The sequence below is a fragment of the Pogoniulus pusillus genome, chromosome 40 (assembly GCF_015220805.1).
Source record: "Pogoniulus pusillus isolate bPogPus1 chromosome 40, bPogPus1.pri, whole genome shotgun sequence".
Taxonomy (NCBI): domain Eukaryota; kingdom Metazoa; phylum Chordata; class Aves; order Piciformes; family Lybiidae; genus Pogoniulus; species Pogoniulus pusillus.
The window spans coordinates 7,018,626-7,037,219 of record NC_087303.1 but is presented as its reverse complement, the minus strand read 5'-3'; the positions used below and the strand labels follow the sequence as shown (position 1 = coordinate 7,037,219).

The 18,594-nt window shown below is 63.7% G+C and overlaps 1 protein-coding gene across 2 annotated transcripts; it reads left to right on the top strand.

The window, feature by feature from the left end:
* Nucleotides 1–19: 19 nt before the first annotated feature.
* Nucleotides 20–17,251, top strand: DBF4B (DBF4B-CDC7 kinase regulatory subunit). Of its 2 annotated transcripts, none has more exons than XM_064174570.1 (11): nt 20–179; nt 3,961–4,152; nt 5,470–5,520; nt 6,230–6,299; nt 7,176–7,246; nt 8,160–8,196; nt 12,192–12,234; nt 13,014–13,130; nt 13,310–13,436; nt 14,477–14,586; nt 15,499–17,251. In XM_064174570.1, exons 1-11 carry the CDS (start codon nt 63–65, stop codon nt 16,796–16,798), a joined length of 2,235 nt encoding a protein of 744 aa, XP_064030640.1. In that variant the 5' UTR covers nt 20–62; the 3' UTR covers nt 16,799–17,251. The 2 variants fall into 2 exon arrangements, with proteins under 2 accessions (XP_064030640.1, XP_064030639.1); XM_064174569.1 differs by having other exon boundaries at nt 12,189–12,234.
* The last annotated feature ends 1,343 nt before the right edge of the window (nt 17,252–18,594 follow it).

The window sequence follows — 18,594 nt, the reverse complement described above, 5'->3', positions numbered from 1 at the left end:
CCGTAGCGGCGCCGTTGGGGCGGGGCAGGCGTTCAAACGGCGGCGGCTGCCGGCGGGCGGCCATGGAGGCTCCGGGCCCCGCCGCCGCTCGGGCGCTCCGCGGGAAGTCCTTTTACCTGGACCTGCCGAGCGGGCGGAACGCGCGGGAGCTGGCGGCGGCCATCGGGCGGCTCGGAGGGGTGAGCAGCGGCGGCTGCCCCGGGCGGCCCCGCTCCCGGGATGGAGGCGGCTCCGCCGCCGTCCCTGCGCTCTTTCCCTCCTTGCCCCTTTGTTTCCACTGCTTCTTCATTCTCGTGGTTGCTTTGGCCTGGCTGCACCTCCCGGCGCTCGGTGCGTGCCCCGGCACAGCCGGGGGGGAGGCTCGGAGCCCGTTCCCCGCCGCCGGCCGCCCTCTGCCCCTCGCCGCTGGCTCTTTCTGGAGCCCTGGTAGGGCCGCGGGCAGTGTGGTCCTGCCTGTGACCGGAGCACTGCCGTGACAGCTGCTGCCTGCCTCCCTCCTGCCTGCCGGGCGGTGGGAAGTGTGCTCCGGTCCCGGCAGCGCCTGTCGAGGGGCGGTAACTGCTCGGGCAGCCGCGGAGGAGCAGCCGAGGGACCTGGGGGTGCTCGGCCCGGAGAAAGGGAGGCCGAGGGGAGACCTCCTTGCTCTCTGCAGCCAGGTGGAGGCTGGGCTTTCGTGAGGACGAGAGGAAATGCCTTCAGGTTGCCCCAGGGGAGGTTTGGGTTGGACGTGAGCAGCAATTTCTTCCCCTAAAGGGCTGTCGAGAAGTGGTCTGCGCTGCCCGGGGCACGGCGGAGGAGTTGCCCTCCCCGGAGGGGCTCCGAGCTGGTGGCTGTGGCTTAGCGGTGCCCTGGCAGTTAAGGGCTGCCCTCGAAGACCTCGGAAGGCTTTTGCCACCAAAACGGTTCTGCGACTCCGTGGGGGCACCGTTTGGGTGCGCAGCTGCTGCCTGGGCACAGAAGTGCCTTCGGGGCAGGCTAAGCGGTGGCCTGGTCCTAGGGGCACCTGCTGGTAGGTGGCAGCTGGCGGCTGCCTGCTTCCCCTCGGCCCTCTGCAGCCTCTGGCAGGTGAAGCTTTTGAGCAGGTTGTGAGGCTCCCGAAGGTCTCCCGGAAAGGAAAGCAGGGATGCAGCCGGGATGCAGCAGGGGTGCAGCCGGGATGCAGCAGGGATGCTGCAGGGATGCAGCCGGGATGCTGCAGGGATGCAGCCGGGATGCAGCCGGGATGCAGCAGGGATGCAGCAGGGATGCCGCAGGGCGGCACCAGCCGAGCCTCCTCCGTGGCTGCGTGCTGTGCTCTGGGCTCCCCCAGCGCTGCCACCGGCACCCTCCCCCGGGAGCTGTCGCTGGGTGGATCCGTGCGGCTCCCCTCGGGGCTCCTCAGCACCGATCCCCTTCACCAGCTCCTCCCAGCTTCACTTCAGGCCCCCGGGCTGGGGGCAGGGGCTGGGGGCCGAGGGGCAGGGGCTGCACCCAGCAGTTGCTTCCTCTTTGGCTTTCCGTTCTCAGCACGCCTGGGCCCAGCAGCTGCAGTCCGAGGCAGGTTTCTCCTCGGTGCCCCAAAGCTTCTTTAGATCGCAGCCTCCTCAGTCCCCGCAGCTGCTGTGCCCCTGCCGGCAGGGAGCTGTGCCGGCTGCAGGCAGCCCTGGGGACCCTGATCTGCAGTTCTTTCCTCGGGGCTGAACTTGCTGATTGCTTTCTGTCCTCCCCTGCCTGTGCCACCAGCACCTGGGGCCATGCTCGCAGTGTCTCTGTGGCCATGCAGCTTCAGCTCTGAGCCCACTTGCTCCCAGCAGGCAAATACTCCTCTGTGGAGCTGCCTCATGGCTTGGAGCTTCTTCCAGCCCCTTGCCTGGGTCACCTTCCCCTTGGAAGTGCCTGACAGGAGTGGAGCTCTCATTTCTCTTGCTCCTGTGGGGATGCTAAATTCAGCTCCCCCTTGGCCACCCACCTGTAAAACAGCTCTTGAGATTCCCAGGCTGGGTTGGAAGGGACCCCCAGAGGGCATCCAGCCCAAGCCCCCTGCAGGGACATCTGCAACTCCAGCAGGCTGCTCCCAGCTCCAAGCCCGGAATGGTTCCAGGAGCAGGACTTCAACAGGAATGTGTAAAGCCAGGTCCTGGGTCTTGTTCCTTACCTTTGAGGACATCCTCTGGCCTTGGGCTTGCTCTTGGTGTCGCAAACTTAGCCTTGAGGTGAGGGTGGTGATGCTTTGGGGCATTTGATTTCCCCTCTGCTGTGCTGCAGTCAGCTCCATCAGGGCAGGGCAGGCTGCAGTGGTGCCTGTGGCACTCAGTGGCTCCAGGGTCTCAGCTCACAGGGACTCTGCAGTGCAGCAGAACCCCACTGTTGGACAGAACCACTTCAGAGTGCCCAGAGCCTTCCTGGGGGCTTCACACCTCCGCACCACAGCTCTCTGCATTCTGCTGAGTTTCCTCTAAGTCAGTACCACAAACTTCGGGTTTCCATCTCCTCCTCTCAGCCCTGTCCCCTCTGCAGGGCTCTGTGTCCTCCTCACAGCCCTGTCCCCCCTGCAGGGCTCTGTGTCCTCCTCTCAGCCCTGTCCCCCCTGCAGGGCTCTGTGTCCTCCTCACAGCCCTGTCCCCCTGCAGGGCTCTGTGTCCTCCTCACAGCCCTGTCCCCCTGCAGGGCTCTGGGTGTGTGGTTTGCTTTTCCAGGCCCCCTGTTCCCCTGCTCTCCTGCTCCCTCCCACCTGCCAAAGTGTCTCCTGCTCTCCTGGGAATGGCTCTTGCACACTGATGAGTTGTTACAAGCTCCATCCCTGGAACCATCCCAGCTCAGTTGTGTGGGGCTGTGAGCAGCCTGCTCCAGCTGGGGAGGGCCCTGCTGGCTGCAGGGACTGGACTGGATGAGCTTTCAAGGTCCCTTCCTACCCAACCCATTCCATGATGCTGTGCCCAGGGCCTTTGCCTCAGCTACTGCTTTGGCTCTGGAGCCGTTGCTTGAGGAGGAGCTGCCTCAGGCAGTGCTGTGGAGGCAGTCTGCAGGCTCTGGTGCTGGCTCTCAGTGTGTCTGCTGGGGGACAGCAGGGGGGCATGGAAGAGGATCTGCTGGAGAGCAGCCCCAAGGAGAGGGAGCTGGGAGTGCTGGGGGAGAGCACCCATGGGCAGCAATGTGCCCTGGGGGCCAGGAGGCCAATGGGGGCCTGGGGGGCACCCAGCAGAGTGTGCCCAGCAGACCCAGGGAGGTTCTCCCCTCCCTCTGCTCTGCCCTGGGGAGACCTCATCTTGAGCACTGCCTTCAGCTGGGGGCTCCCCAGGTGCAGAGGGACAGGAACTGCTGGAGAGAGCCCAAGGGAGAGCTGTGAGGATGAGGAGGGGACTGGAACTGCCTGGTGAGGAGAGGCTGAGGGCCCTGGGGCTGAGAGTCTGGAGAGGAGAAGCCTGAGAGGGGATTGGATCAATGTCTGTAACTGTCTGAGGCTGGGGGTCAGGAGGGGGGGACAGGCTCTGGGGGTCAGGAGGGGGGGACAGGCTCTGGGGGTCAGGAGGGGGGGAACAGGCTCTGGGGGTCAGGAGTAGGGGACAGGCTCTGGGGTCAGGAGCTGGGGACAGGCTCTGCTCACTGCTCCCTGGGCTAGGACAAGCAGCAGTGGATGGAAGCTGCAGCACAGGAGGTTCCAGCTCAGCACAAGGAGAACTTCTTGCCTGTGAGGGTCCCAGAGCCTGACACAGGCTGCCCAGAGAGGTTGTGGAGTCTCCTGTGGAGCCTTCCCAGGCCTGTCTGGATGTGTTCTGTGTGCCCTGAGCTAGCCTGGATGGTGCTGCTCTGGCAGGGGTTGGACAGGATGAGCTCTGTGGGTCCCTCCCAACCCCTCACACCTGTGAGCTGTAACAGCTGAGCATTTCAGCACCCTCTGTGCTCAGAGTTGGTGCTCAGCAGGGCACTTCCAGCTCAGACTGGAATGGTTTCAGAGCTGGTCTGTTCTGCCTCTTGCTGCAGGTGACTGAAAGCTTCCTCAGCAAAGAAATCAGCTGTGTGGTGTCCAGCAGCAAAGAAGCCAAACGAGACAAAGGCAGGACCTGGCCTGAGAAGCAGAGCAATGGAACTTCAGAAGGTGCAAAACCCCCAAGCCTGATGCCTCCTGCCCCCAAAGGGCACCACACCAGACCTCAGCAGAAGCCACCAGACACTGTAAGAGCTCTAAAAGTTTGGCCCAGGGCATCTGTAGAGTAGAAATGAGACTGGTGCTGGGGGGTGAGGCTGGTCCTGGCTTCAGCAAGCGTTTTGTGTGGGGTCTCCCTGGCTGCTCACCCTTTGTGTCCTCTCCAATGGGCATGGCACAGCTCTGAGCTGTAAACAAGGACCACAAAAGGCTTTGCCAAGCAAAAGGGTTCTGTGTGGAGAAGAGAGTCACAGAATCGCTGAGAGGACCTGGAAGGGCTTTTCCCACCTGGTCAGTTCAGAGATTCTGTGAAGATAAGAACAAGTCAGGCTCTGGCTGCTCCCAGACCATTGTGATGTGGGAGGAGATCTACAAGGAGCAGCTCCCAGAAGAGGTCTCCCTGCTCACACTGCTGGGGCTTGGCTCTCTGGGCAGATTGAGTGCCTGTGGCCAAAGCTGGTGTCTGGTGGCAGCTGTGGGGAGACCCTCAACCGTGGCCTCTGGCACCTCTGCCAGCTGGGTCTGGGCTCCTGTGGGTGGTAAGCCTGAGGTGGTGCCACTCACCCAGGGGGTTTGTCCTCTCCTTGTACACTGAGCTCATTGCCTGAGGCTGGGCTTGCAAATGAGACTCACTGCCCAGGAAGGAGCCTGCCCAGGATGTTCCTAGCCCCTGCCAGCCTGCTGGGACGTGGCAGGCAGTTTCTGAGCTGAGTTGCTGCTTCCTCTTGGCTTGCTCTGGAGCACTGCCTGCTGTTCAATAGCAGCCAGGCCTTGGCCGAGCAGCTGCTTGCTGCAGACCTGATGGTGCCTCCGTGGCTTGCAGTGGCTGCAGGAGCTCAGCTCTGCTGTCTGAGATGAAGCCTTGGCCAGGGTCCCCTCCCCGGCAGAGAGCAGGTCTCCCTGGGAGCAGCTCCTGCTGCAGGTCTCCCTGGGAGCAGCTCCTGCTGCAGGTCTCCCTGGGAGCAGCTCCTGCTGCAGGTCTCCCTGGGAGCAGCTCCTGCTGCAGGTCTCCCTGGGAGCAGCTCCTGCTGCAGGTCTCCCTGGGAGCAGCTCCTGCTGCAGGTCTCCCTGGGAGCAGCTCCTGCTGCAGGTCTCCCTGGGAGCAGCTCCTGCTGCAGGTCTCCCTGGGAGCAGCTCCTGCTGCAGGTCTCCCTGGGAGCAGCTCCTGCTGCAGGTCTCCCTGGGAGCAGCTCCTGCTGCAGGTCTCCCTGGGAGCAGCTCCTGCTGCAGGTCTCCCTGGGAGCAGCTCCTGCTGCAGGTCTCCCTGGGAGCAGCTCCTGCTGGGCAGCTTGCTGCTGCCTGGGAGCTCTTTGCTTTAACATGGTACTTGGCTCCTCTCTCTGCAGGCCCTGATCAGCAGGGGCAAGGAGCTGCTGCAGAAGGCCATGAAGAAGCAGGTGAGCAGCCTCTGCTTGGGCTTTTCTCTGGCTGGGTGTGCTCAGAGGCCTGCTGAGCCCTGTGGAACCAGTGCCAGGCACTGCTGCAGAGCAGCTGCTTGCTGAAGGGAGCAGGCTCTGGGTCTGAGAAAGGTCTGAAGCAGTTGCTTGTGGCTCTGCAGCACTGCTGGGCACTGCTCTGTGTGGAGCTGTCATCTGTTCACAGTGCTACAGGGCCTGGGTCAGCGGTCTGGGAGCTTGGGGCAGGAGGCTGGATGAGGCACTTGGTGCCAGGGGTTAGTTAGAAGGGTTAGGGGAGAGGTTGGACCTGCTGATCCTGGAGGTCTTTTCCTCCCTGGTTCATTCTGTGAGTCTCAGTGCAGAGCTGTTGCTAGAGGAGTGTTCAGTCCAGAGAGAACTAAAGGTCTCAGGCTGGGCCAAAAGGCTTCCCTGCAGTGCTGCCACTGATACCACAAGTGCCCAGCAGCATTCCAGTGCCCACTTGATCCTCGCTGCAGCTGAGAGCCTGACCTAGATGCTTCTGTGAATTCGGGGTAGCTGAAGCATGAGCTGGAACCGTTTCTGCTGTGCCCTGGTTTCGAGCAGCCAGGCACTGGTCTGTCAGGTGGGCAGCAGGAAGAGTCTCTCTGAACTAGATTTAGAGCTGCAGGTGCTCCTGCAGCCATCTCTGCTCCGAGCTGGCCCTTGCCAGACCTCTCTGTCTGTGCAGGACACCTGCAGTGGCAGCAGCATCCTGGCCAGAGCTCGCCTGTGGGGAGTGCAGGTCGTGCACGTGGATGGTATCCTTTGGGCTGCACCTCGGAGCTGGGGGAGCAGAAGTGGTGCAGTGAGTGTGGGACAGGGGAAGAAAGGAGTTGCAAGTGACACCTGGCATGTGCCTGATGGCACCACAGGGCACCACGAGGCGAGGGCTGCCTGTCAGAAGCCAGCTGGGCCTGCGTCTGGCCCCTGCTGCTGTCACAGCAGCCAGCACTGGGGGCTGAAGTGACTGCTAACAGCTCGGGCACTGCATTAATTGGTTGCATAAAGCTCATTTCTCCTAATTGACCTGGAAGTGCAGCTCCTGCTGCTGGCAGCCTTTGGCCCTGGGTAATTAGGGAGTGCTGAGGTTGGAGGAGCAGCGCTGGAAGGAGCTTCCTGCCCGGGTGATGGATGAGGAGGGGGTGATGGATGAGGAGGGGGTGATGGGCAAGGCAGATGCTGGGATGCTGGCTCTAAGAATAGACCTGGAGTAAAAGGTTGCTGAGTGGCTGCTGACAGTGACATACAGCTGTGGCTGGGCCTGTCTGGCTGCCTGCTGGAGGCAGCTGCAGCTCCTGCACCTTCCCCAGCAGCTCTGCGGAGCCGCAGCAGGGTCCCAGGGCCTGGCAGGGTCCCAGGGCCTGGCAGGGTCCTGCCTGCCTGCTGCAAGATCCCAACGGTGCCTTCTTCCTGCAGGGACCCAAAGCCAGCCTCAGCTGTGCTGTCCCTCAAAGCGCCCTTGGGCTGCTTCTGGGGCTGGTTAAGCTTGCAGTGGGGATGCTGTGCTGGGCAGTGGCAGGCTCGGGGGCTCCCTGCCTTTGCCCCGTGGGCATGGGCAGCTGCTCTGTGGTGCTGGAGGGGCAGAGCTCACCTGCTGCTGCTGAGCTGTGGCTCCTTGACTGCCCACTGCACAGACATGCTGGCCCACACCCAGCAGCTGCTGCGCGCCGCCGCCGGAGCGAGGAAGCTGTGCCAGAAGGCAGAGGTAACTGACCTGGCTCCAGCCACCGCCAGGGCTCAGGCTCCTCAGCAGCTAAGAAGCCCTCGGGGTCTAGAGAAGGCCTCTGGGGTGCAGCTGAGGGAATTGGGGGTGTTTAGCCTGGAGAAGAGGAGGCTGAGGGAGACCTCATTGCTGTCTACAGCTCCCTGCAAGGAGGCTGGAGCTGGGTGGGGTTGGGCTCTTCTACCAGGGAACAAGTGATAGGACAAGAGGAAATGCCTTCAGGTTGTCCCAGGGGAGGTTTAGGTTGGCCATGAGGAACAATTTCTTCCTAAAAAGGGCTGCCAAGGCCTGGCCTGGGCTGCCCAGGGCAGTGGAGGAGTCCCCACCCCTGGGGTGGGCTTAAAAGTGTAGATGTGGTGCTGATGGCTGTGGCTTGGTGGTGCCCAGGCAGTGCTGGGTGCATGATCTTAAAGGTCTCCTCCATCCTCACCAGCTGTGTGCTCCCAGCTGCTCTCCTGCTTGTGCAGCAGTGAGCAGGGCAGTCTCCCAGGCCTCCACCCACCACTGCTGCTCCTGCCTGGTAGTGCAGATGGCAAAATTCAGAGCAGCTCTTATAAAACAGGGGTAAAAGCAGCTGAGGAGGCAGCCCTTAGGTGTCAGTGCCACCTGCAGCACAGCTCCTCCTGGCTGTGACTCCTAAGGGACTGAGGCTAACAGAAGATCAGGGGCAGCTGGGCACTGGCTCCCTGAGGGGGTTTAGCTGTCCTAGGGCATGAGGGCAGTGCCAGCACATTCAAACTGAGTCTAGGGAACTTGGGAGACAATACCAGGGGGAGGTGATGAGGTCTCTGCAGCAGGAAGGATGGGTGAGGCTGCTGGGATGTCACCCTGGGAGTGGCAGCTGCAGCCCTGCCTCTGCTGCCTCCCACACTCAACCTGTCCCTTTTGCCTCTAGGCCAAGTGCCCTGCGTCCGGGTGGAACCTGCACAAAGGTAGGCCCTCAGCTGTGCTCCTGCTCACACTGGGGACTGAGTGGAGCTGCTTCAAGAAGCCTCATCTAGAAGCTGAAAAACCCACCTGAAACTCCAGCAGCCCCAATTGTGCCAAGGCTTAGGGCAGTCTGTCCTGAAGGGAGCTTGGAACTCCTCTGGCTGCAGCCTGAGCAGAGCTGAGGGCATAGAGGCAGTGCTGCTGGACCCAGCCCCCTGTGCAGGGCAGCCCTCAGGGTCCTGAGGCAGCCCAGAGCTCTGCTGCTGCCTCTGAACCTTCACAGCTTCAAGAGAAGCACAACCAGCAGGGGGAGGGAGGGGATTCTGCCCCTCTGCACTGCTCTGGTGAGACTCCACCTTGAGCACTGTGCCCAGTTCTGGAGCCCCTGGGACAGGAAAGATCTGGAATGTGTTCAGAGAGGGCCACGAGGATGATCAGAGCTGGAGCTGCTCTGCCATGGGGACAGGCTGAGAGAGTTGGGAGTGTTCAGTCTGGAGAGAAAGCTCCAAGGAGACCTCATTGTGGCCTTCCAGGATCTGCAGGGGGTCACAAGAAAGCTGGGGAGGGACTTTTTAGGCTGTCAGGTGGTGACAGGACTGGGGGGAGTGGAGCAAAGCTGCCAATGGGAAGAGTCAGCCTGGAGGTGAGGAAGAAGTTCTTCAGCATGAGGGTGGTGAGAGCCTGGCACAGGTTGCCCAGGCAGTGGTGGAAGCCTCATGCCTGGCAGTTTCAAAGGCCAGACTGGATCACAGAATCACAGAGCTTTAGAGGCTGGAAGGGACCTGCAGAGCTCATCCAGTCCAACCCCCTGCCAAGGCAGCACCCCCCAGGGCAGGGCACACAGGAAGGCATCCAGGCAGGTTTGGAAAGGCTGCAGAGGAGACTCCACAGCCTCTCTGGGCAGCCTGCTCCAGGGCTCTGCACCCTCACACCAAAGCAGTTTCTCCTCCTGTGGAGCTGAAACCTTCTCTGCTCCAGTTTGTGTCCATTGCTCCTTGGCTCATTGCTGCTGAGCACCCAACAGAGCCTGGCCCCAGCCACTGCCCCCCACCCTCAGTCTTCTGCACTCCCTGCTCAGATCTCCTCTCAGCCTCTCCTCTCCAGGCCAATCACCCCCAGGGCTCTCAGCTTCTTTTGCAGGGAGATGCTCAACTCCCCCAATCATCCTCACGGCTCTGAGCAACCTGATCAAGTGTGAGGTGCTCCTGCCCACGGCAGGGAGGTTGGAACTGGATGGTCCTCGAGGTCCCTTCCAGGCCTGAGAGTTGTGAGCTGTGTGGCAATGCTCTGGTTCCAAGCCAGGCTGCAGAGGATAATGCATCCTCCAGAGCAGAGCCTGCTCCTCCCTGCCCACTCACTGCTGCAGCGTGCTGCTGAGACACCGCTCCCGGGATAGCGCTTCCCAGGGAGGAGGCAGGCGGGGGGGGGAGCCGAGTTCTGCTCTGCGATCAGACAAGAGCCAATTGTGGTACCCAGGTTGGCAGTGCTGACGTCAGCTCCTTTGTGCCTGCCCTGCCTCGGCTGCCGCAGCCAGCGCTGGGGGCAGGCTCCAGCCTGGATTCTGCTGCTGGCACTTGGGAGATGATTTTCCACTTTAAGGGGGGGGAAGGCGGTGAGAAGAGGCAGGGGAAGCCGTGGGATGAGGCAGATGTGTTCTGCAGGCTCGCAGCTCGCCACCGTGCGCTGCCCAGCCCTGCCTGCGGCGCTGCCCGGCCCTGCCTGCGGCGCTGCCCGGCCCTGCCTGCGGCGCTGCCCGGCCCTGCCTGCGGCGCTGCCCGGCCCTGCCTGCGGCTCTGCCCGGCCCTGCCTGCGGCTCTGCCCTGCCCTGCCTGCGGCGCTGCCGAGCCCTGCCTGCGCCGAGCCCTGCCTGCGGCGCTGCCCAGTCCTGCCTGCGGCTCTGCCCAGCCCTGCCTGCGGCGCTGCCGGGTCCTGCCTGCGGCGCTGCCGAGCCCTGCCTGCGGCTCTGCCCGGCCCTGCCTGCGGCGCTGCCCAGCCCTGCCTGCGGCGCTGCCCAGTCCTGCCTGCGGCGCTGCCGGGTCCTGCCTGCGGCGCTGCCCAGTCCTGCCTGCGGCGCTGCCCGGCCCTGCCTGCGGCGCTGCCCAGTCCTGCCTGCGGCGCTGCCGGGTCCTGCCTGCGGCTCTGCCCAGCCCTGCCTGCGGCGCTGCCCGGCCCTGCCTGCGGCGCTGCCCGGCCCTGCCTGCGGCTCTGCCCGTCCCTGCCTGCGGCTCTGCCCAGCCCTGCCTGCGGCGCTGCCCGGTCCTGCCTGCGGCGCTGCCCGGCCCTGCCTGCGGCTCTGCCCGGCCCTGCCTGCGGCGCTGCCCGGCCCTGCCTGCGGCGCTGCCCAGTCCTGCCTGCGGCGCTGCCCGGCCCTGCCTGCGGCTCTGCCCGGCCCTGCCTGCGGCGCTGCCCGGCCCTGCCTGCGGCGCTGCCCAGCCCTGCCTGCGGCGCTGCCCTGCCCTGCCTGCGGCGCTGCCCTGCCCTGCCTGCGGCGCTGCCCGGCCCTGCCTGCGGCGCTGCCGAGCCCTGCCTGCGGCGCTGCCGGGTCCTGCCTGCGGCGCTGCCCTGCCCTGCCTGCGGCGCTGCCGAGCCCTGCCTGCGGCTCTGCCCGGTCCTGCCTGCGGCGCAGCTGCAGCGCTCGGCCCCGCTCAGTGCCCTGCCACCGCACTCGCCACCTGCGCGGCTCTGCCTGGGGCCCTGGGGGGGGGCCTGGCTGGCACAAGTGCCAAGCCTGTGGCAGCCTTGCCACAGCAAAACGCCCTCCTGTGCGGGGGTGGCTCAGGTGCGGGCTCAGGCCGGGGCTGGGCAGCGCAGGGGGGAGCAGCCCTGCCGCAGCCAGGGGGCTGGGGTGGGTCGGGGCCAGCAGGGGCTGAAGCTGCTCGCCCTTGAGGGGCCCTCGGGGAGGCAGGGGAGGTTCGGGTCCAGGCTCAGGCAGACTCCCCGCGGGAACACCTTGCTCCTGAGCGGGTCCCTGCTGGGATGTGCAGGCAGCAGCGACCTGGTGGCCTCTTCCCCCAGGCTGGGAGGCTTTTCCCCGAGTGCACTGCTGAGGCTTTCCCTGCTCCCTTAATAGCTTTGATGCCTCTGTAGGAAGCATAGCTGCTGCCTGCCCTCCTCGGGGACAAAGTGAAGGACAGAGACTGCTCTTAGTGCTGCTCTCATGCCAGGCTTGGCTCTGCTGCATCTTGGTTTGTCTCCAGCAGCTCTTTCTGCTTGGGCCTGACCCTCCTGGCCTGGGCCACCCTGAGCTCTGGGCTGGTGTGTGAAGGGAAAGGGAGAGAAGGGGCAAGAGAGAGCAGGGAGAGGAGGAGGGAGGGGGCAAAGGGAGAGCAGAGAGAGGAGGAGGAGGGGGGGGCAAAGGGAGAGCAGGGAGAGGAGGAGGAGAGAGGAGGAGGAGGAGACAAGGGGCAAAGGGAGAGGAGGAGGAGGAGGAGAGGGGACAAAGGGAGAGGAGGAAGAGGGGGCAAAGGGAGAGCAGGGAGAGGAAGAGGAGGAGAGGGGGCAAAGGGAGAGCAGGGAGAGGAGGAGGAGAGAGGGGGGCAAAGTGAGAGCAGGGAGATGAGGAGAAGGAGAGAGGGGGCAAAGGGAGAGGAGGAAGGGAAGGGAGGGGGGAAAGGGAGAGCAGGGAGAGGGCAAAGGGAAAGCAGGAAGAGGAGGAAGAGGGCAAAGGGAGAGGAGGAAGGGAAGGGAGGGGGGAAAGGGAGAGCAGGGAGAGGAGGAGGAGGGAGGGGGCAAAGGGGGAGAAGAGTGGTGAGACCCTGGCACAGGTTTCCCAGGGAGGTTGTGGAGCACAGAAGCACCACAAGCTCCCTGGAGATGTTCAGGAGCAGACTGATGAGTCCTTAATCAGCCTGTGCTGGCAGGAGGTGTCCCTGCCCGTGGCAGAGGGTTTGGAACTGGCTGATCTTGAAGGTTCCTTCCAGCCCCAGCCCATTCTATGAATTATTGACTGTATGAATTTGCCTCTGGCAGCTTCTAAGCAGCTCTCTCTCTCTAGCAGGAAAACTGAAGCCTCCTTTTCTGAAGGTTGAAGACCAAAGCAGGTGAGACCTTCCTAAATATCACCCCTAAAGCCTCAAGGGCTGCCAGAGCAGGAGCCCTTCCCTGGTTTGAGCTGTCAGGGGATGCTCTGGGCACAGGGCAGAGCTTGGCTTGCCTGGAGAGCCTGTTCCACGCTGGGAAGTTGACCCTCTCCTAGGGGGAGGCAGATGAGACACAGAGAAACAATCTGGTGGCTCATGTGTCTCAGGGGAAGGTGTTAAATGAGACTTGCCCCAGAGGTTTGTGCCGTGCTCAGATCCTGTCTGTGATCCTCAGCAGGTCACTTAATCTGCTGGAGCCCTCTGGAGTGAGGAGAGAGATTGAAACACGAGGTCAGGGCCTGTAACTCGAGTGCAGCTGCCAGCACCCAGGGCTCTGCTCTCTGCTCTTCCTGGCAGCTCTGTAACCCTAACAGTGCCCACAGCTCTGCCTCAGTACTCTGGAGACCACACCTGAGTCGAGTATTGGGTTCTGCCTGCTCCATGCAGTGTAAGGGGAGAGCTGCCAGGGAAGCAAACCCTTCCCCTGCGCTCTGAGCGCTGCTCTGGCTGTGGCTGCTCTGCCTGGGGGCACTCGGGGCTGGTGCCTGCCTCTGCCCACAGCATCCCCAGCAGGGCTCTCGCCGGGACCTGCCTTTGGTGCTTCCAGTGAGAACTGGGAAGTCTCTGGAGCAGCCATGGGCAGAGCTCCAAGTGAGCCAGCACCCTGAGCCCCTGCGTGGCAGGGGCAGCTCTGCCCAGGCGCTGCCAGCCAGGAGCCTGATGCCCTGATCTGCTTTCAGGCAGTTCCGACCCTTCTACCACCAGTTCAAAAGCTTCCCCAGCCTGAACTTCCTGGCCCCCCAAGGCTGCAGCCCCTTTGAGCCCCCAAAGAGCCTCCCAAACCCTTGCAGGCCCAGGTAGGTTGCAGCTCCTCCTGTGCAAGCTTTTGCCCCAGCTGCTGCCTTGCTGCTGCCTGGCATCCAGAGAACCCCTGGGTGGCAGGAGCCCTGCTCTGGGTCAGAGCTGCAGGCAGGCAGCTGGGCACTGCTGATGGTGTCCAGCATGGGCAGGGCAGGTCTTTGGTGTTGCCTGGCAGGGGCCCCGAGGGCTGCCCTGTGCGCAGCGAAGGGGAGAAGAGTGCCCAGTCCACAGCAGTCACCGTGCCCAGGAGGAGGAGAGGATTCTGTGAGTGCTGCCAAGAGACCTTCGAGGAGCTGCAGGAGGTAAAGGCTGCCCTGAGATGTGGCTCATGCAGAGGTCACCGAGGGGCACTCAGCAGTGAGCCCAGCAGTGGCACAGACCCTGCTGGAAGGAGCCAGCACCTACAGCCTTTGGGCTGGCTCCTGGGGCAGCCTCAGCGTCTGTGCTGACCTCCTGGCTGCACAAACAGGGACTCTGCTCACCTCTGGGGCCAGGAGAGCCTCAAGGGTGGTCCCACCCCCTGCTCCCTACAGTGGGGAGCTTCTCCCGCAGCAAACAGGGGACACAGGCTGGTTAAGAAGGTGGAAAGAGGTTTTCTTATCTCCAGACAAGGGACAGAGCTGGGATTAGAGTCAGCATCAGAGGCTTGGGGCTCGGCCAGCACCTGAGAGAGCTGAGCAGACATTAAAGATGCAGGAGGCTCAGCTTGGATGTTCCTTCCGAGGTGGAAACAGTCCCTGGTTGGGCTGCCCCTAGGGTTTGGACATCCTGCTGAGTGCTCTGAGTGGGGGTGGTTGTAGATTGCCCCAAATTGCTCTTCTGGCTGCACTCGGCCAGCACTGGCCCTTTGTGGCTGTCAGAGGTAACCCTGGAGCTGGTTCTGCAGCCTCCTCTGGGGAATGAGAGAACAAATAGGAGATAAGGAGGAGAGTCCTGAGGGTGGGGAGGACACTGGCACGGGGTGAGGAGGCAGTGGCACAGGGTGAGGGTGGGGAGGCACTGGCACGGGGTGAGGAGGCACTGGCACGGGGCGAGGGTGGGGAGGACACTGGCATGGGGCGAGGGTTGGGATGGCACTGGCACAGGTTGCCCAGGGAGGTTGTGGAGCACAGAAGGTGGCTTTGAGAGCCCAAGCTGTAGTGACAGCAAAGGTGTTTGGGGAAGGCTGCTGGGGAAGGCTGTGTGCTGCTGCTGGGTGCTGTGGGCTCAGGATGCCTGCTGGCAGCTCCTGCAGGCCTGCCCTACAGCTCCCAGGTCTGCTTCCAGCCGCGGGCTGGGGCAGGGCTGCTTGCCCTGTGCTGGCCGGGGGGGGCTGGGTCGCTCAGGGAGCTCTGTCCCGCAGCACCTGCGCGGCGCTGGGCACAGGCGGTTCGCGCTGGACGCCTCGCACTACACTGCCCTGGATGCCATCATTGCCCAGCTCACCACCAGCTGCCTGCAGCACTCAGCCAGGTCAGTCCCAGCCCCTGCCAACTCCTGCAGCCTGAAAGCAAGGCCTGAGCCTCTGTGCTGCTCCTCCTTCGTGCCTGGTGCCAGGGAGCAGGAGCCTGTGGCTGACGGCAGGACCAACCTGGTGGTAACTGCCAGGCAAGGCTCAGGTGAGCCATGGGAGATGTTGCTGCACCTCCTCTGCAGTGCTGGGCAGCTCTGGAGTGCTCAGCACAGGCAGGGAGCTGCTGCAGCGGGGCCAGAGGAGGCCACAGCAGTGCTGGCAGGGCTGGCAGGGCTCTGCTGTGAGGCCAGGCTGGGAGAGTTGGGCTTGGGCAGGCTGGAGGAGAGAAGGCTGCAGGGAGACCTTGTGGTGGCCTTGGAGTGCTGGAAGGGCCCAGCAGAGAGCTGGGGACAGAGCTGTGAGCAGGAGCTGCTGGGCCAGGCCAAGGGGGGATGGTTGGAAGGTGAGAGAGGAGCTTGAGAGTGGAGAGAAGGGAGAAATGTTTGGCAGTGAGGGTGGGGAGAGCCTGTGCCAGGCTGCCCAGAGAGCTGGGAGCTGCCCATGGCTGGCAGCAGTGCAGGGGAGGCTGTGTGGGGCTGTGAGCAGCCTGCCCTGGGTGGGGAGGTCCCTGCTGGCTGCAGGGTGGCTCTGGATCAGCATGGGCCGAGCCCATCTCTTCTGTCCCTGTGTCACTCACAAGCTCTGCTGCTCTGTAACACTCCTGTGCCAGGCTCTGGGCTGTGGAGAAACCTCAGAGGTGCTTCCTGCTGCCTGTGCCCCCTGCCAGCAGCACTGCCACTGCCTGCTGAGCCTCAACGCGCTCCAAACTTTCTTCCCCTCTCCTGAGCAGGGCTCCAGACCCTGCTGAGAGGCTGTGCCTGGGGGGGCTGTTGCCAGGCCTGGGGTGGGCAATAACTGCTGTTTCTTCTCAGGGTGCCTCGGTCCTGCCTGGCAGACGAACACCTGGGGCCCGCAGCACGAGTTCTGGGAGGATCTGAGCTGCTGACAGCAGAGCTGAGCAAGGAGAGGGAGCAGCCAGAGCAGGCTGCTGGGGGACTGCTGCCTGGCCTGGAGTGTGACCGTGGCCTGCAGGCCAGGAGCTGCTCGCCCTGCCCTGCCCCTGCAGAGGGCTGCAGCCTCCTGCAGCGCCGCCCTGGGGCGCTGCCTGCCGCAGCAGGGCTCAGCAGCAGGAGCTGTGCTGCGCCTGGCACCGCGGAGGAGCCTGCAGCCAGGGACTCGGCTCCAGGGCTGGCTCCTGACCCGGGCTGGGGCTGTGGCGTGGTGGCTGCGGCCGTGGGAGACATAACTGCCATGGCTGAGTGGCCAGGGGGTGCCAGGCACCTGCCAGGGGCACTGCCCGCCCCCAGGAAGCGCCAGCTGTGCTGCAGGCACAGCAGCCAGGGGGGGAAGAAGCCCAGGCTGGAGCTGGGTGCTGGCCTGTCTCCCTGTGAGCTGGCGGCTGCTGGGGTGGGTGCCCTGGGTGCAGGACTGGCATCCGAGCCAGCCTTGACCCTCGGCACAGAGCACAGACCTCAGAGCTCCCTTGGCTTGGACCTGTGCCTGCCTTGGCACCCTGGGGGCCCTACACCCTGGGCAGGTTCCTTCGGAGCTGTGTCCGTGGGGCTCCATCCCTCGGAGGCTGCAGCCAGCAGCAGCTGTGGCTGGGGCAAGCCAAGTGCCAGCTGCCGAGGGGGGCAGCTCCCGGGGCACGCTGAGAAGGTCCCCAGCAGGCTGCAGGGTCCTGACCTGGAGAGCAGCATGAGCCAGAGCAGCTGTGCCCCTGGCCAGCTGCCCTCCCCAAAGCTGCCTGTGGCTGCAGCCAGCTGTTGCTGCTCCCTCTGTGTCCGAGCAGCAGAGAGGGCAGCACTGCAGCTACCTGCCCTGCCGGGCCTCAGCGAGGAGCGGGCACCGTGCCCTGGGCTGCCCCTGCACACTCAGGCTGGGCACGACCTCGGCAGCAGCTCTTCCGAGTCAGACTGGGATGTCCAACTGCTCTCCGTGCTGCCAGGGGCCCAGCACAGCAGGCTGCAGGCTGTGGACAGGGACTTGCTGCAGAGGACACACAGCACCGTGAGGGACAGCGGCTACGAGTCACAGCTCTGCTCCGTCCTGAAGCAGAAGTCAGAGCTTGCCTGGGCAGACAGAGGGGACAAGAGCTGCTGGAGCTGCTGCACAGAGGCTGTAGGGACCTCTTACCCCCGGCTGGAGAGCTTCTTTTGGCAGCTGGATTAGCTGAAGCCACCTCCTGGCGCTGGGTGGGAGCTGGGAAGAGGTTAGGAAGGGATTTCAGAAGCTCCCTCCCTGGGAGCTGGAGTGAGGAGCATGACTGCAGCCTGGGCTCCAGGTGGCACAGGGCACCTGGGCAGCTCTCTTGGCAGCTGCTGGGGGCTGGGATGGTTTAGCTGGGATGGTTTGGGATCTCCTCTCTGATAGTGACGTTTAGAGCTTCCTGCTTCCTCCTTCGGCTCCTCACTGCTGCTGACCGGGGGGCTCTGGAAAAATCTGTTCCTTGCCCTGCCCGAGTGGGAGCAGGACCTGCTCCTCCTCCCACCCGCTCCTCAGAGGGGTGGAGATGGAGAGGAGGGCCCTGGGCTGGTTTGGTTGCAGCCGTTTGTACCTGGGACTGAGCTGGAGGATTTTAGCAGACTTTTAAACTTGGAAATAAAATGGAAGTTGAGCTCCTGAGAGCTGTTTGGTGACCCCAGCACAGCTCAGGCTGCTGAAGTGTCCATCAGTGCTGGAAAGGAGCTGTGGGGGGTGGTGGGCACCAAGCTGAGCACAAGGCAGTGGTGGCTCTGGTCACCTAACCTCACCCCACAGGTGGGCTGCACATGGAATGTGGTCGGCAGGCTGCAAGGAGCTATTGGGGCCAGCCCGGGGATGGCTCCAGGGGAGGAGGGATGTGGAGAAACTGGAGAGCAGGCACTGGAGACTATCGACCTCTCCTGGGCACGGGGCCAAGGAGAGGAGCTCAGAGTCCTGCCAGGAGGAGGCTGAAGGGTGTCTGAGAGCAGCCTGCGACTTCTTGAAGGGCAGTCCCAAAGAGGACAGAGCCAACCCCTCAGGGAGAAAGGCTCCCTGCCCAGGACAGGGGGCAGCCCTGGGCTGGGTACCCAGCGCAGTGGTGTCTGTCCTGGGAGAGTGCCAGGCCCTGAGAGCAGGATACCAACCCTGCTGCACTCGGGGCTTGAGGTGAGGGCCTCAGCAGCTGGGTAAGGCAGAGCTGCTGTGAGCTGGACATGAGGCATCAGAGGCTCCTCCTGGGTCATTCTCCAGTGCAGTGGCCAAGCTCTGGCTGGGGACCCTCCACAGGGTACAAAGGGCTGAGCAAAGCTGCTGCAGGAGCTGCACCACACCAGGCACAGAGCACTGCTGGCAGCGTGTCCCTGGGGCTGGTTGCTGTCATGATAGAGCATTCCTGGAGGACAGGTCCAAGTGTGTGCACCAACTGCCCAGCACCTTGGGGTGCTCAGCCTCCTGCAGGGAGTGCCCAGCTCTGCCCTAGACAGCAAAGAGAGCGGTGCTGGCCTGAGCCTGAGCCAGGTCCCCCCAGAGCAGCAGGGCCAGGGCAGTCCTGCCCCTGTGCTCAGCACTGCTCAGGCCATACCTTGAGTGCTGTGCCCAGTTCTGAGCCCCTCAGATTAAGAGAGATGTTGAGGTGCTGGAAGGTGCCCAGAGCAGGGCAGCAAGGCTGGGGAGGGGCCTGGAGCACAGCCCTGTGAGGAGAGGCTGAGGGAGCTGGGGGGGTGCAGCCTGCAGCAGAGGAGGCTCAGGGCAGAGCTGATTGCTGCCTGCAGCTGCCTGCAGGGAGGCTGTAGCCAGGTGGGGTTGGGCTCTGCTGCCAGGCAGCCAGGGCCAGAAGAAGGGGACCCAGCCTGAAGCTGTGCCAGGGCAGGTTGAGGCTGGCTGTGAGGAGGAAGTTGCTGTCAGAGAGAGTGATTGGCACTGGGATGGGCTGCCCAGGGAGATGCTGGAGTGCCCATCCCTGGAGGTGTTGCAGAAGAGGCTGCATGAGGCAGGGGTCAGTG